The sequence below is a fragment of the Oncorhynchus tshawytscha genome, linkage group LG02 (assembly GCF_018296145.1).
Source record: "Oncorhynchus tshawytscha isolate Ot180627B linkage group LG02, Otsh_v2.0, whole genome shotgun sequence".
NCBI classification, from domain to species: domain Eukaryota; kingdom Metazoa; phylum Chordata; class Actinopteri; order Salmoniformes; family Salmonidae; genus Oncorhynchus; species Oncorhynchus tshawytscha.
Window position 1 is genome coordinate 71,243,471 of NC_056430.1, and position 16,373 is coordinate 71,259,843.

Consider the following 16,373-nt stretch of genomic DNA (forward strand, 5'->3'; position numbering starts at 1 on the left):
GTGCAGTGGCTGTCATGACACCATCATACAGGAGATGTTTTTAGGGTGTAGTGGCTGTCATGACACCTCCATAGAGGAGATGTTTGCAGGGTGCAGTGGCTGTCATGACACCACCATACAGGAGATGTTTGCAGGGTGCAGTGGCTGTCATGACACCACCATAGTCGAGATGTTTGCAGGGTGTAGAGGCTGTCATGACACCACCATACAGGAGATGTGTGCAGGGTGTAGATGCTGTCATGACACCACCATACAGGAGATGTTTGCAGGGTGCAGTGGCTGTCATGACACCATCATACAGGAGATGTTTTTAGGGTGTAGTGGCTGTCATGACACCACCATACAGGAGATGTTTGCAGGGTGTAGAGGCTGTCATGACACCACCATACAGGAGATGTTTGCAGGGTGCAGTGGCTGTCATGGCACCACCATACAGGAGATGTTTGCAGGGTGCAGTGGCTGTCATGACACCACCATAGTCGAGATGTTTGCAGGGTGTAGAGGCTGTCATGACACCACCATACAGGAGATGTGTGCAGGGTGTAGATGCTGTCATGACACCACCATAGAGGAGATGTTTGCAGGGTGTAGAGGCTGTCATGACACCACCATACAGGAGATGTGTACAGGGTGTAGATGCTGTCATGACACCACCATAGAGGAGATGTTTGCAGGGTGTAGAGGCTGTCATGACACCACCATACAGGAGATGTTTGCAGGGTGTAGAGGCTGTCATGACACCACCATACAGGAGATGTTTGCAGGGTGTAGAGGCTGTCATGACACCACCATAGAGGGGATGTTTGCAGGGTACAGTGGCTGTCATGACACCACCATAGAGGGGATGTTTGCAGGATACTGTGGCTGTCATGACACCACCATAGAGGGGATGTTTGCAGGGTACAGTGGCTGTCATGACACCACCATAGAGGGGATGTTTGCAGGATACTGTGGCTGTCATGACACCACCATAGAGGGATGTTTGCAGGATACTGTGGCTGTCATGACACCACCATAGAGGGGATGTTTGCAGGGTACTGTGGCTGTCATGACACCACCATAGAGGGGATGTTTGCAGGGTACAGTGGCTGTCATGACACCACCATAGAGGGGATGTTTGCAGGGTACAGTGGCTGTCATGACACCACCATAGAGGGGATGTTTGCAGGATACTGTGGCTGCATTAAGTTTGAACTGCCTTCTGATATTTAGTTACTTTGCTTGCCTTTGTTGTTCCAATTGAGGAAATTACATTATGACTCAATATTTTTTTCCCCTCATGTAAATTAAATATGAACGTACTACATCATCAATGTTAAATTTGATGAACTTTAATTATGTCTCCTATTTGGATATTATACAGTGCAGATAAAAAAAACAATATGAAGTATTTAGTTGCTACCAATGTTGCAGATTGATGTAATGCATGGAGCAATAGGATTGGTGTAACTTTCTTTGTTAATATATTATAAAGTAAGGAAGGCAGAATAGGTTTAATTGAGCTTCGAAATGAAAAATCCACCCACATGCTTCTACTGATTGTTGTTAAATGAAAATTCTGGAGAAAGTTCTCCTGTGAGACTTATAACTACAGTAAATGCTTTTATATCGGATTGTCTATCTATAGGCTTTGGTCTAGTTCTTACAACTTGTTCTGTATCTCTGGTATACCTTTTCCATATTCATTAAAACTAAAATTAACCTATTCCAGACGTACTGTGGCTTATGTTCTCAAACAACCTTGGCATCATCCCCTGTGTTGTCAGGGACACAGGATGTGGGGTTGCTATGGTCACACCCCACTCTGTCAAAGGAGAAGGTTATGATAACAGCTGTGAAATGATCCATGCGCAAATAATGCAGAATGACAACCAATCAAAACGAGATAGAAGCTCTCATACTTCCGCGAGTCATAATGTGTCTCCCCTAGAAAGTGTCTGCTAAACAACTCAATTGTAACAAAACAGAAAAAACGACATGGATTGTACTGTAGTTCATATAGCCTACTTTATTTACTACCGTAGCAATAAGTACAACACTTACTACACTCTACTCACAAGAATAGTTACACAGAACGCTGTACAGGGTTAATACTGTCTCCAAAGTTAAGTACCACCAAATCTTGTTCTAAAATTCCATTACGAAATAAGACACTGTCTCAGTCTTGGGACATTCCTCCCCCAACCCCATCCCCGCCACCGCCCCTGACCATCCGTCCTATCCCGTTGAGAGCGTCTCAGGGGAAATACTGGCACCAGCCAATGTTCACTTCCTGCAATGAAGTGTCAAGAAGGATTAATAGCAGACTGGTGAGGTAGGAAGAAATGTCTGACTCCAACCTCCCGTAACGAGACAGTGTGAGGGTTTGACGCTCTGGAAGGTCTGAGAAGATTCCTGGTACTTTTTGCGTCAGAGACAAATGACATTAATTGGTTTTGAGTGGCCTGTCGGTCCTGAGATATGTTATCAACAGGTCTGTCGTCACTATGGATGTCAGAAATGTTGTAAGAGATGTGAGATAGGCAGAGACCAAAAACACAAAAAATACAAATGTGTACCTGAGTTTAGGTTAAGTTAGGACACAATCATCAAACATCAATAATTACTTTTTAGGGAATAAAACGTTTAGTGTCCATGACAGGACTTCAAATAGGCACCTGCCAAATACAGTCCTATGATTTATGAACGAACAGATGGGTGAAGCATACACATCAAATAAATCAACCCTTTTCTCCACAACCATCACACATCCTTATGAAAATATGATCACTGATTCAAATTCGACGTCATATCACGGTTATAGAAAAATCTCTCACTGATTTCCAATACCCTAACAACTGTTAATGCTTTTGCTTTGTCTGTTGCAGGTGTCCTATGGCTGTCGGTGGTCTCTGAGATGCTGTACATAGTCCTGTTGATAGTGGGTTTCAGCCTGATGTGTCTAGAACTGGTTCACTCCAGCACCAGCAACATGATAGATGGACTGAAACTGAACGCCTTCGCTGCAATCTTCACCGTCCTCTCAGGTACAGAGGGACTGTTGAAAACCACCTCTGCAAGACAGATCTGGGACCCAGGCTATTGTTTCGTGTGTAAGGGCCGGGAGTTCTCCCAGGCCTCATGACCTGACCAGGAAAAACTCCATGGCGACCATAGAACCCAGATTTCTTTCTGTTCATGATACATTTAGATTTTTGTTGAATTGCATAGAGTAGGTCATATGGCCAGGGGGAAAAACGCTGTTGAGTCTGGTCTGGGGAAAACTCCTAATTGGTGGAGCAAAGTAAAGAAATACTTGTATACATTATTATGCAACTGTTGCCACTAGTAGACATTGAACAAGTCTAACACGGTGGTGAACATGATGAAAAGCGAAGCTAGCAAGGAGAGAAGCTGGTTTTGTAGGTCTTGACTAGGAGATAACCTGCAGCCTCTCCCAGTGTAGAAGCATCAGCTATCAGAGAGGGATTTTGAAAAGTCATTCTAAAGGTCACAAGGTCCTAGTGTGTGTGTGTGTGTGTGTGTGTGTGTGTGTGTGTGTGTGTGTGTGTGTGTGTGTGTGTGTGTGTGTGTGTGTGTGTGTGTGTGTGTGTGTGTGTGTGTGTGTGTGTGTGTGTGTGTGTGTGTGTGTGTGTGTGTGTGTGTGTGTGTGTGTGTGTGTGTGTATGTGTGTGTGTGTGTGTGCCTACATGTACACTAAACATCTAACTGTATACCGGTATCTGTGTATTTGCAGGGCTCCTGGGTATGGTGGCCCACATGATGTACACACAGGTGTTCCAGGTGACAGTCACCCTGGGCCCTGCAGACTGGAGGCCCTATAACTGGGACTACGGATGGTCCTTCTGGTAGGGAACACACACACACACAATCCCACGTCTCCCTTTGTAGCGTCACACTTCTCTAATGAAAACCCCAAAGCTCTCATGTTACCGGGTGGATTAGGCTTTGGTGTCCCAAAGCCCCAATATATATATATGGTCGATGCGATTGGAAAATTGCATAAGGGGATCAAGGGTGAAGTGTAGCCCACAAAGACATATGTACACTGTATGTTCAGAATTTTAATCTTCCAGGCTGAACATCTTAACACTTGTGACATAGCTCTGGATTATAACATGTGCAGTGAGTGAAAATGGGGGCTACAGTGTATAGACTAATGTACAGTAGTGGCCTATTACATTGGGATCTACCCAGATTGACATTCCTACCCTGTTGGGATTGACGGATTGACAATAATCCTGCAAAGCTACGACCCTTCCATTTTTACACGGGAATAATAATATTTACAAAAAGTATGACAGAAATCCCCAAACTCAAAGTGATTATATGTTTTTCGCAGTGTTTTGCAGTGTTTCATAAAAACATCCTATTTCTTAGTGTAGTATTTGTCTGAATTACTTGAGCTGTTGTCAAGTGATTGATAACTTCGGTATTTAACGTTTCTTAGCTTTTAAAGCCACTTGTTTCAAGCCATTTGTTTGTTTTAAAACCACTTGTCATTTGTTTTTCATTCAAAGAGCAGCCCTGTGAACTGACCATGAACAGCGAAAGGCCTAAATATGCAGACTGCATCTTCAATTGACTCCTCCTTGCCTTTTCCTCTCTCTGTCCCCATCATTTTCCTCTCCTCTATCTGTTGTGCCTATTTCCTCACTTCTCTCTCTTCCATCTTTTCCATTTCCTGTTTTCCAGCATGGCCTGGGCATCCTTCACCTGCTGCATGGGTGCATCAGTCACCACCCTCAACTCCTACACCAAGACTGTCATCGAGTTCCGACACAAACGCAAGACCTTCGTGCAGAGCATCCGAAAGGAGCAGGCGCGGCAGGCGTTGGGATACTACCGCGATCACTCCCTGCGCTCCATATCCCAAACCGTGGAGGTGTACACACAGACGCCGTATAGCAGTGGTATTAGGACGCACGTACCGGCCGCGTCGTTAGACCCGAGTGACGAATCAGAGACTCTGGGGGAAGACCAGTGCTGAAGGGAGGGATCCCAGCGGGGAAAAACTGGTTACAACTGGTTCACAATTATGTCATTTTTAACCATTTTCTGGTTGTGCTGATGTTATTTCATCATCATTTCAACTCGTTTCGCCCACCGGGATGTGTCAAAAGTAACTGTATGAAGTCAGTGCTATCCAATTGCTGTCCGTCACCTGTGTTGGGTCTTCTGGGGATTCTGTAGCAACTGAATCCGTTCTGATTGAATTCATCACTGCCTTAATTGAGCCAGGATATTCACTCCCTTGTTCCCAGTTTGGGCATTGATAGTCATGGAAAGACAGCCGTGTACACTGATCATACAACTAAATGATCTGACACACAAGGAAAGCAGCAATCAATAACAATAGCGTTTTACCCGCCCCTGTTTCAGTTAAAAGCTGAGGAACGGAGCTGGAGAAATGTAACCACTCTCAAATTCAGAGACAGAACTATGGATGCAAGGACTGAATACCCATGATATCGACATTATAGTTTTAACCATGTTTTGAGGCTGTGTAGTGTTTGTTTACATTTACTTTGTTTACAAACATTGGAGTGAAACAAGCTTCTATTTTGGGTTCTAATGGGGTCAGACAGTTGAACTGATGAGGCATTAATGTTATATTCTTCAAGAATTAATGGGTACATATCATTCATTTGTAGGTTCAAAAATGGATGCCCCTTTAAACAAGATTTGTAACAGAATGCCCTCTGATTTTCCTGGGACACCATAGGACTGTTTATGCGATGTTTTTGCATGCTATTAGCCTTACTAAATATGGAATTAGGAAGGGGGTGACAAACTGCATTTAACTCGTATTTTAAGAATGTGCACCGCAAAATATAGCTATAAGTGTTTGCAGCGTATACCGTGCCTATAACGCATAACTATATAAATGTAAATAAGTGTCACAAAGTAGAAGTTTTGATCTGTGAAATCACTGTAAGATGTGTATTATTTTTCTTTTGAAGTTGTGTATTGTTTGTTGCCTCAGTGGTCTGTTTACTGCACATTACTCAGTATCGGATAAAACAAAAACTGACCACTGGACACCAATGTTACTTGAGTACAATTATGACCAATGACTGTGTATTCTATTTAAAGTACTTTGTGCTTATAGTGATTAAGGATTCTGCAATGAATTACTCAATAAACAAATGTATTCCATAGCAAACTCAAGAGTGTTTCATTTTGTACAGAAAATATTTGCTGTAGTTTCTTTCGTTATGTTCTATATCCGTTTTTGCTTTGCTCTGAGAACAATAAGTGTATTCTCAAAGTATATATTTGACATCTACTCAAGTACCTATTCATTGATGAACATCTAGACCAGGTTCAATCCCTACCACTAGAGGACAGTGCTGTTCATGGAAAAAATCAACATAGAGTACCATCCAATTTTATAGTATTTACAATTTAATACAGATGAGAATATTCTTACATTTATAAAACATTCATTGACAGTATTTTACAGACTAAGCATATATCATGTATACATACAGTACACAAATATATTAAATATTCAAATATTTTTTGTACAAAAACAATGTGTTCTTTTATCAAAAGGGAATACATATATCAGATGTATCTTTTCACACCCCATTGGCTACACTCTTTTATGGTCCAATAGAAACAGTCTACATAGAGGTGGTCCTGCCCTCTCTTGATGCCAGACAGAATCTTATTGCGTTTCCTCTTATATTTCTCTGCTTTCTACAGCTGGTCACATTTCAATTTTGTCCACCATCTTTTTCCCCCCCCAAGTGGTTCAGTTCTCGGTCATGCTCAGTATCTGTCACCGTACTCCTCCTCTACCTGTTGTCGGGCTAGCATGGCCTGTATCAGAGCACTACCGGTGCCTGACGCATCTGGGTGCTGTGAAGAAGCAGGCGCCCGGTAAAACTCGCTCTCCTCCTCCTCTGCTCTCTGCCTGGCCTGCATGACCTGCATCATCGCACTGGGCGTTGATGACACTGGGTGTTCTGAATGAACTGGCGCCCGGTAAAACTGGTCCTCTTCCTGCTCTGACTCCGCCCTCTGCCTGGCTTGCATCACCTGTATCATCGCACTGGGTAACGCGTTTACTGGGTTCTGTGACTGAACTGGCGACCGGTAAAACTCATCCTCATTCTGTGACTCCGCCCTTTGCCTGGCTTGCATGGCCTGTATCAGTGCACTGGAGGGCGCAGGTGTTTGGTCTGCAGGAAATGGCACCCCGCGATAACTGGCTACATCCTGGTCCTCTGCGTATTGCCTTTCTAGCATGGCCTGCATCATAGCACTCGATGTCGTGGAGACCGAGTGGCCGGAAGGCATAGGCACACCGAAAGAGCTGCTGCTGTCACCATTCTCTTGCTCCAACCGCTGTCGGGCAATCAGAGCCTGGAGCATGCCAGAGGAGGATTCATTTTCCTGTCTTTTCCTGACCTGATTGAGAGAAAGGGTCATAGTTCAAGTATGACATTTGAAATAACATTGGAGTTTAGGTATTTATTGTAAGTTAGATTGTCTCAAGGTTACGTTAGATAGTCTCAAGGTTAAGTTAGATCGTCTCAAGGTTAAATATGATAGTCTCAAGGTTACGTTAGATAGTCTCAAGGTTAAATACGATAGTCTCAAGGTTAAGTTAGATAGTCTCAAGGTTAAGTTAGATACAGTGCCTTAGTCTCAAGGAAAGTATTAAGTTAGATACAGTGCCTTGCGAAAGTATTCGGCCCCCTTGAACTTTGCGACCTTTTGCCACATTTCAGGCTTCAAACATAAAGATATAAAACTGTATTTTTGTGAAGAATCAACAACAAGTGGGACACAATCATGAAGTGGAACGACATTTATTGGATATTTCAAACTTTTTTAACAAATCAAAAACTGAAAAATTGGGCGTGCAAAATTATTCAGCCCCCTTAAGTTAACTTAAGTTAAGTTAAGTTACTTTGTAGCGCCACCTTTTGCTGCGATTACAGCTGTAAGTCGCTTGGGGTAGGTCTCTATCAGTTTTGCACATCGAGAGACTGACATTTTTTCCCATTCCTCCTTGCAAAACAGCTCGAGCTCAGTGAGGTTGGATGGAGAGCATTTGTGAACAGCAGTTTTCAGTTCTTTCCACAGATTCTCGATTGGATTCAGGTCTGGACTTTGACTTGGCCATTCTAACACCTGGATATGTTTATTTTTTAACCATTCCATTGTAGATTTTGCTTTATGTTTTGGATCATTGTCTTGTTGGAAGACAAATCTCCGTCCCAGTCTCAGGTCTTTTGCAGACTCCATCAGGTTTTCTTCCAGAATGGTCCTGTATTTGGCTCCATCCATCTTCCCATCAATTTTAACCATCTTCCCTGTCCCTGCTGAAGAAAAGCAGGCCCAAACCATGATGCTGCCACCACCATGTTTGACAGTGGGGATGGAGTGTTCACGGTGATGAGCTGTGTTGCTTTTACGCCAAACATAACATTTTGCATTGTTGCCAAAAAGTTCAATTTTGGTTTCATCTGACCAGAGCACCTTCTTCCACATGTTTGGTGTGTCTCCCAGGTGGCTTGTGGCAAACTTTAAACTACACTTTTTATGGATATCTTTAAGAAATGACTTTCTTCTTGCCACTCTTCCATAAAGGCCAGATGTGTGCAATATACGACTGATTGTTGTCCTATGGACAGAGTCTCCCACCTCAGTTGTAGATCTCTGCAGTTCATCCAGAGTGATCATGGACCTCTTGGCTGCATCTCTGATCAGTCTTCTCCTTGTATGAGCTGAACGTTTAGAGGGACGGCCAGGTCTTGGTAGATTTGCAGTGGTCTGATACTCCTTCCATTTCAATATTATCGCTTGCACAGTGCTCCTTGGGATGTTTAAAGCTTGGGAAATCTTTTTGTATCCAAATCCGGCTTTAAACTTCTTCACAACAGTATCTCGGACCTGCCTGGTGTGTTCCTTGTTCTTCATGATGCTCTCTGCGCTTTTAACGGACCTCTGAGACTATCACAGTGCAGGTGCATTTATACGGAGACTTGATTACACACAGGTGGATTGTATTTATCATCATTAGTCATTTAGGTCAACATTGGATCATTCAGAGATCCTCACTGAACTTCTGGAGAGAGTTTGCTGCACTGAAAGTAAAGGGGCTGAATAATTTTGCACGCCCAATTTTTCAGTTTTTGATTTGTTAAAAAAGTTTGAAATATCCAATAAATGTCGTTCCACTTCATGATTGTGTCCCACTTGTTGTTGATTCATCACAAAAAAATACAGTTTTATATCTTTATGTTTGAAGCCTGAAATGTGGCAAAAGGTCGCAAAGTTCAAGGGGGCCGAATACTTTCGCAAGGCACTGTAGTCTCAAGGTTACGTTAGATAGTCTCAAGGTTACGTTAGATAGTCTCAAGGTTAAGTTAGATAGTATCAAGGTTAAATACGATAGTCTCAAGGTTACGTTAGATAGTCTCAAGGTTAAATACGATAGTCTCAAGGTTAAATACGATAGTCTCAAGGTTAAATACGATAGTCTCAAGGTTAAGTTAGATAGTATCAAGGTTAAGTTAGATAGTATCAAGGTTAAATACGATAGTCTCAAGGTTAAATACGATAGTCTCAAGGTTAAATATGATAGTCTCAAGGTTAAGTTAGATAGTATCAAGGTTAAGTTAGATAGTATCAAGGTTAAATACGATAGTCTCAAGGTTACGTTAGATAGTCTCAAGGTTAAATACGATAGTCTCAAGGTTAAATACGATAGTCTCAAGGTTAAATACGATAGTCTCGATAGTCTCAAGGTAATTTCTCTTTGATCCTCTCACCTGTTTTTTCTTTTTCTGTTTGTTCTGCTTGGATTTCTGAAGGTTCTGTAGCTTCTCCAACAAGAACGCCTTATCCTTCCCTTCCTAATAAAAGGGGTGAGAGAGAGAAAGAGAGAGCGAGAGTGAGAGCGAGACAACCAGAGAGAGAGGGAGTGAAGGAGAGAGATAGTACGTTCTAGACAGTCAATACAATTCATAAAAACAACAAATGAACAACATCAACACTGCACATTCAAATGAAATCAGCTAAATATATTACTCCGGCACTTCAACAACATCATAACATAGACACAACCACTTCGGACACAACAGCTCTGATGGACGAGACACGTCGGACCAGACAGCTCACTAGAACTCACATTAACAATCTGCTGTCTCAGTAGAATGATAAGCAGCTGGCGTCCCTGAGTGATCTGCCTGAAGATGTAAATGAAGACACTGTGGAAAGGAGGTCAGTCAGTGAGTTTGTATTACAGTATGTGAAAGGGCAAAGTAGGCACACATAAAGTGCCACTAGATTGTTTTGAAGGCTTGATCCGGTAGACACAGCTATAAAAGCTGAATGTATTGCTTGATAGGACTTCAGTATACTGCTTCAAGGCAGGTAGCCTAGCGGTTAAGAGCGTTGGGCCAGTAACCGAAAGGTCGCTGGTTTGAATCACTAAGCTGACTAGGTGAAAAATTGACCGATGTGCCCTTGAGCAAGGCACTTCACCCTAAGTGCTCCTGTAAGTCTATGGATAAGAGTGACTAGCAAAATGTACAAATCAATCTTTTGACAAACAGCTCAAACGATCAATCATTTCTAGGAATCATGATCAAGTTAAGTTTATGACTTAGATGCCTTATATCACCTTTTCAAGACAACTGTCACTTTACCTTAAGACTGTGCTTTAAAACTACTTGCTACCTTTATAAACACAACTTTAACCCAACATAACCACCTCAACATGAACTCACAGGATGATGAGAGAGACCAGGAAGTAGAATATCTCACTCCTGATGACGTGCTGGTAGATCCAGACAGTCCACTGAAACGCATCCACCCTGTTCAAATCGTCCATCCAGATCTGTATTGCACTGAAGGTGGTGTTGAGGCCCCTGAAGGGCCCACACTTGTCTGAGGGGGGCAGACTGGGGGAGGGATCAGGGGAGACATGGCAGTTTGAAATGCTTAGGTCAGAGAAAAGGAGCCAAAGTCAACCAACTTTCAATCATCCAACTTTCAGCACATTTTCAACTTTCTTACTGGAAGGTTTAAGTATAGCGTCATGCTTTTGAATAGCTGCTAATCAAACAGCATGATTCCACGGACTATCTCAGCCCCTAAAATTTAACCAAACTGAATTTGATCAATTAATAGTTATCAATTAATGACAGACTCCAGTTCTTCTGAACAAGCCATATTTATCCAGAACTAGATGGAATCTGAACCACTCCATATATCTACAGGTGTTTGTTTGGCCATGCCTTAATCTATGACAGCCTTAACATAACATAAATCCCTAGATTAGCCTTGCCCTGACCGCTTATACACCTACGTCCACACGGTGTAGGCCACCATGGACAGAGCCCCCACGAAGGAAGGGAAGAAGAGGATAGCGATGAAGATGGTTTGCATCTGAGCCGCCCTGCCGGCTCGCCTGGGGGGCTGGCAGTTCTGGGTCAGGCTGACCTGGAGGACACAAAGTATAGACAGGGCATTACAGAGCTGGAGAGGGAGATAGAGAGAGGAGGAGCCTGGTGACGGTGTCTTGGCAACGGCACGATTTGATGAACAGGTAAACAAAAAATGACCTTTGACCATAAGGGAGAACTGAGAGTAACAATTAACCTGCACCTTAACCAGGAATAAAGTAATTATTAATTTGTCAGGGAGGTATTTATTTGTATTTTATTTCACCTTTATTTAACTAGGCAAGTCAGTTACCTCTCTGGACTTCATGTTACACAATACATGTATGTTTTGTTCGATAAAGTTCATATTTATATCCCAAAATCTCAGTTTACATTGGCGCGTTACGTTCAGTAATGTTTTGCTTCCAAAACATCCGGTGATTTTGCAGAGAGCCACATCAATTTACAGAAATACTCATCATAAATGTTGATGAAAATACAAGTGTTGTGCATGGAACTTTAGATACACTTCTCCTTAATGCAACCGCTGTCTCAGATTTCAAAAAAGCTTTACCAGAAAAGCACACCATGCAATAATCTGAGTACAGTACTCAGACAACAAAACAAGCCATACAGATATCCGCCATGTTGTGGAGTCAACAGAAGTCAGAAATAGCATTATAAATATTAACTTACCTTTGATGATCTTCATCAGAATGCACTCCCAGGAATCCCAGTTCCACAATAAATGTTTGATTTGTTCGATAAAGTCCATTTATGTCCAAATACCTCCTTTTTAGTTTGCGCGTTTAGTACACAATCCAAACTCACAAGGAGCGGGCAAGTCCAGGCAAAAGTTCAGACGAAAAGTCATACTACAGTTTGTAGAAACATGTCAAACGATGTATAGAATACATTTTTAGGATGTTTTTAACATAAATATTCAATAATGTTCCAACCGGAGAATTCCTTTGTCTGTAGAAATGCGATGGATGCAGGTCGCTCTCACATGACCGCGCGTGATCAGCTCATGTCACTCTGGCAGACGTCTGACTCATTCAGCTCTCATCCCCCCTCCTTCACAGTAGAAGCATCACACAAGGTTCTAAAGATTGTTGACATCTAGTGGAAGCCTTAGGAAGTGCAATATGACCCCATAGACACTGTACATTCGATAGGCAATGAATTGAAAAACTACAAACCTCAGATTTCCAACTTCTTGGTTGGATTATTTCTCTGATTCTTGCCTCCCATATGAGTTCTGTTATACTCACAGACATCATTTAAACAGTTTCAGAAACTTCAGAGTGTTTTCTATCCAAATCTACTAATAATATGCATATATTACTGGGCATGGGTAGCATGCAGTTTACTCTGGGCACTCTGGGCACCTTATTCATCCAAGCTACTCAATAATACTCAATATTTACAATGACGGCCTACCAAAAGGCAAAAGGCCTCCTGCGGGGACGAGGGGTTTGGATTAAAAATAAATATAAATATAGGACAGAACACACATCACAACAGGAGAGACAACACTACATAAAGAGAGACCTAAGACAACAACAAAGCAAGGCAGCAACACATGTCAACACAACATGGTAGCAGCAACATAGTAGCAGTACAAAACATGGTACAAACATTATTGGGCACAGAACAACAGCACAAAGGGCAAGAAGGTAGAGAAAACATTACATCACGCAAAACAGCCACAACTGCCAGTAAGAGTGTCCATGATCGAGTCTTTGAATGAAGATATTGAGATAAGACTGTCCAGTTTGAGTGTTTGTTGCAGCTTGTTCCGGTCGCTGGCTGCAGCAAACTGAAAAGAGGGGTGACCCAGGGATGTGTGTGCTTTGGGGACCTTTAACAGGTATCATGTTATTGTATTTGATCAACTAAATCTTTTAGTGCAGACACCTTCCACTTGTAGTTTTTTTTCTTCAGATGAATTGATGAACATGTAATGATTTCCATGTATATACCACAGGGGAAACAACCTCTGTTAATTTCCAGGACACTCATATATGTTTCCTCATTGTATTGGAAAATCCTAGTGACCATCGCTACCATCTATAAATAGAGCTAATTCTATGCCATTCAACCGTGTCATGAAACATTCAGTACCCTCTTCAGAAAAGAGTAACACGAGCCTGGCCCATTCTGCTATGGCATGGTATCTAGGGCAGAGAATCAACACTGTGCTGCGCTAGCAATAACAATTCCTGCTGGGGTCACTTGCCATACTAAAATGTACTCACTTTCTGTAGTATAAAATACTTTTTTTACTGTACTGAATATATACTCACTGCTTTGGATAATAAGTGTCTGCTAAGGGGCCTATATTATCTACCATAATGAACAGGTTACCTTCTTTAGGTAGAAGAACCATACTGAACAGGTTACCTTCTTTAGGTAGAAGAACCATACTGAACAGGTTACCTTCTTTAGGTAGAAGAACCGTACTGAACAGGTTACCTTCTTTAGGTAGAAGAAAGAACCTTTAGGTAGAAGAACCATACTGAACAGGTTACCTTCTTTAGGTAGAAGAACCATACTGAACAGGTTACCTTCTTTAGGTAGAAGAACCATACTGAACAGGTTACCTTCTTTAGGTAGAAGAACCATACTGAACAGGTTACCTTCTTTAGGTAGAAGAACCATACTGAACAGGTTGAACAGGTTACCTTCTTTAGGTAGAAGAACCATACTGAACAGGTTACCTTCTTTAGGTAGAAGAAACTGAACAGGTTACCTTCTTTAGGTAGAAGAACCGTACTGAACAGGTTACCTTCTTTAGGTAGAAGAACCGTACTGAACAGGTTACCTTCTTTAGGTAGAAGAACCGTACTGAACAGGTTACCTTCTTTAGGTAGAAGAACCATACTGAACAGGTTACCTTCTTTAGGTAGAAGAACCATACTGAACAGGTTACCTTCTTTAGGTAGAAGAACCGTACTGAACAGGTTACCTTCTTTAGGTAGAAGGTTACCTTCTTTAGGTAGAAGAACCATACTGAACAGGTTACCTTCTTTAGGTAGAAGAACCATACTGAACAGGTTACCTTCTTTAGGTAGAAGAACCATACTGAACAGGTTACCTTCTTTAGGTAGAAGAACCGTACTGAACAGGTTACCTTCTTTAGGTAGAAGAACCGTACTGAACAGGTTACCTTCTTTAGGTAGAAGAACCGTACTGAACAGGTTACCTTCTTTAGGTAGAAGAGGATGAAGAACTTGATTATCTGTATCACTGGGAGGAGGGGAGAGAAGTAGATTCCGATCCTGCAGACAGAAAAACATGGTTATAAGAATTGACCATATCTCATCCACAGTACTGTGTTATGTTTTACTATGAAAATAGATGGAGCTATAGATGAACAGAGATTAGAGTCGAGGACGGCACAGTTCAGTACAGTAGAGTACATTAGAGCACAGTAGAGTAGAGTACATTAGAGCACAGTACAGTAGAGTAGAGTACAGTAGAGCACAGTACAGTAGAGTACAGTACAGTAGAGTACAGTAGAGTGCAGTACAGTAGAGTGCAGTACAGTAGAGTACAGTACAGTAGTGCACAGTACAGTAGAGTACAGTAGAGTCCAGTAGAGTACAGTACAGTGTAATGAAATAACGTCAGTACCATGCCAGGGTCTGTGCATAGATCAGGTCAAGGACATTCCTGGCAACGTCAAACTCTGGAACTCCCAGGCTCTGTATGCATTTAGTCCCAATGACACTGGTGGAGAAAAGAACAAAGGAGTTATTTAGTGTCTCCTGACCCCTCCTGTCTCAGCCTCCAGTATTTATGCTGCAGTAGTTTATGTGTCGGGGGGCTGGGGTCAGTTTGTTATATCTGGAGTACTTCTCCTGTCCTATTCGGTGTCCTGTGTGAATCTAAGTGTGCGTTCTCTAATTCTCTCCTTCTCTCTTTCTTTCTCTCTCTCGGAGGACCTGAGCCCTAGGACCATGCCCCAGGACTACCTGACATGATGACTCCTTGCTGTCCCCAGTCCACCTGGCCATGCTGCTGTTCCAGTTTCAACTGACCTGAGCCCTAGGACCATGCCCCAGGACTACCTGACATGATGACTCCTTGCTGTCCCCAGTCCACCTGGCCATGCTGCTGCTCCAGTTTCAACTTCCACCTGACTGTGCTGCTGCTCCAGTTTCAACTGTTCTGCCTTATTATTATTCGACCATGCTGGTCATTTATGAACATTTGAACATCTTGGCCATGTTCTGTTATAATCTCCACCCGGCACAGCCAGAAGAGGACTGGCCACCCCACATAGCCTGGTTCCTCTCTAGGTTTCTTCCTAGGTTTTGGCCTTTCTAGGGAGTTTTTCCTAGCCACCGTGCTTCTACACCTGCATTGCTTGCTGTTTGGGGTTTTAGGCTGGGTTTCTGTACAGCACTTTGAGATATCAGCTGATGTACGAAGGGCTATATAAATACATTTGATTTGATTTGATTTGAGTTACAGAAGAGCATTTTTCACTGAAACTGTCCCTCCAAACAGAAAGATGAGTTACAGTATAGAATTCTACTGCATACCGTAGCATGTTTAGCTTTAAGTGAACACGTTATGGGAAAATGTGTTTCGAAAATGCCACTCACTTGCTCAGGAACTCTCCAAAGAAGGATCCTAACATTATGAAGAGGAAGTCCATAATAACCAGTCTGTACAAGGCTTGTCCTACGATGGACTCCCAGCACTAAGACCAACGATTGGAATCACAGTGGTGAATGAACACATAGTACATATCAGTGACAACCAAAAACATTTTTGAAAGCATGCATGTGATTTGGTTTAAAAGGACTTACTGAAAATGTATTGGCCACATCCTTCATCCAGTAGTAGCAGAGAATACCCAGAATGGACATCTTGAGAATGACATTTCTAAAAAGGAAAAAGGAATTCAAAACATCATTCAAAACATCAGTCATTGTACAGTATATGACCGTT

General features: G+C 42.3%; 2 protein-coding genes across 4 annotated transcripts in view; one reads left to right on the forward strand and one right to left on the reverse strand.

The window, feature by feature from the left end:
• Positions 1–2,868: 2,868 nt before the first annotated feature.
• On the forward strand, positions 2,869–6,166 carry LOC112263677 (germ cell-specific gene 1-like protein). Its single transcript, XM_042303927.1, has 3 exons — positions 2,869–3,026; positions 3,737–3,848; positions 4,696–6,166. The coding sequence occupies exons 1-3, from the start codon at positions 2,897–2,899 to the stop codon at positions 4,988–4,990; spliced, it is 537 nt and encodes a 178-aa protein (XP_042159861.1). The 5' UTR covers positions 2,869–2,896; the 3' UTR covers positions 4,991–6,166.
• Positions 6,167–6,387: 221 nt separating this feature from the next.
• Positions 6,388–16,373, reverse strand: part of LOC112222242 (transmembrane channel-like protein 5) — a 31,075-nt gene continuing 21,089 nt past the window's right edge. For all 3 annotated transcript variants that reach the window (XM_042303921.1, XM_042303919.1, XM_042303920.1), the window contains exons 13-21: positions 16,232–16,307; positions 16,025–16,122; positions 15,048–15,143; positions 14,617–14,692; positions 11,333–11,466; positions 10,752–10,925; positions 10,151–10,229; positions 9,792–9,875; positions 6,388–7,419 (exon numbers count right to left, since the gene is read on the reverse strand). In XM_042303921.1, the coding sequence (XP_042159855.1) occupies positions 6,778–7,419; positions 9,792–9,875; positions 10,151–10,229; positions 10,752–10,925; positions 11,333–11,466; positions 14,617–14,692; positions 15,048–15,143; positions 16,025–16,122; positions 16,232–16,307 (1,459 nt within the window). In that variant the 3' untranslated portion in view covers positions 6,388–6,777. The remainder of the gene's footprint in view (positions 7,420–9,791; positions 9,876–10,150; positions 10,230–10,751; positions 10,926–11,332; positions 11,467–14,616; positions 14,693–15,047; positions 15,144–16,024; positions 16,123–16,231; positions 16,308–16,373) is intronic.

Bases quoted from the DNA above. Each gene is read 5' to 3' on its own strand.
- LOC112263677 (XM_042303927.1), top strand. From the start codon at position 2,897: ATGCTGTACATAGTCCTGTTGATAGTGGGTTTCAGCCTGATGTGTCTA. The intron at 3,027-3,736 runs GTACAGAGGGAC...GTGTATTTGCAG, and splicing joins AATCTTCACCGTCCTCTCAG to GGCTCCTGGGTATGGTGGCC. The intron at 3,849-4,695 runs GTAGGGAACACA...CCTGTTTTCCAG, and splicing joins GACTACGGATGGTCCTTCTG to CATGGCCTGGGCATCCTTCA.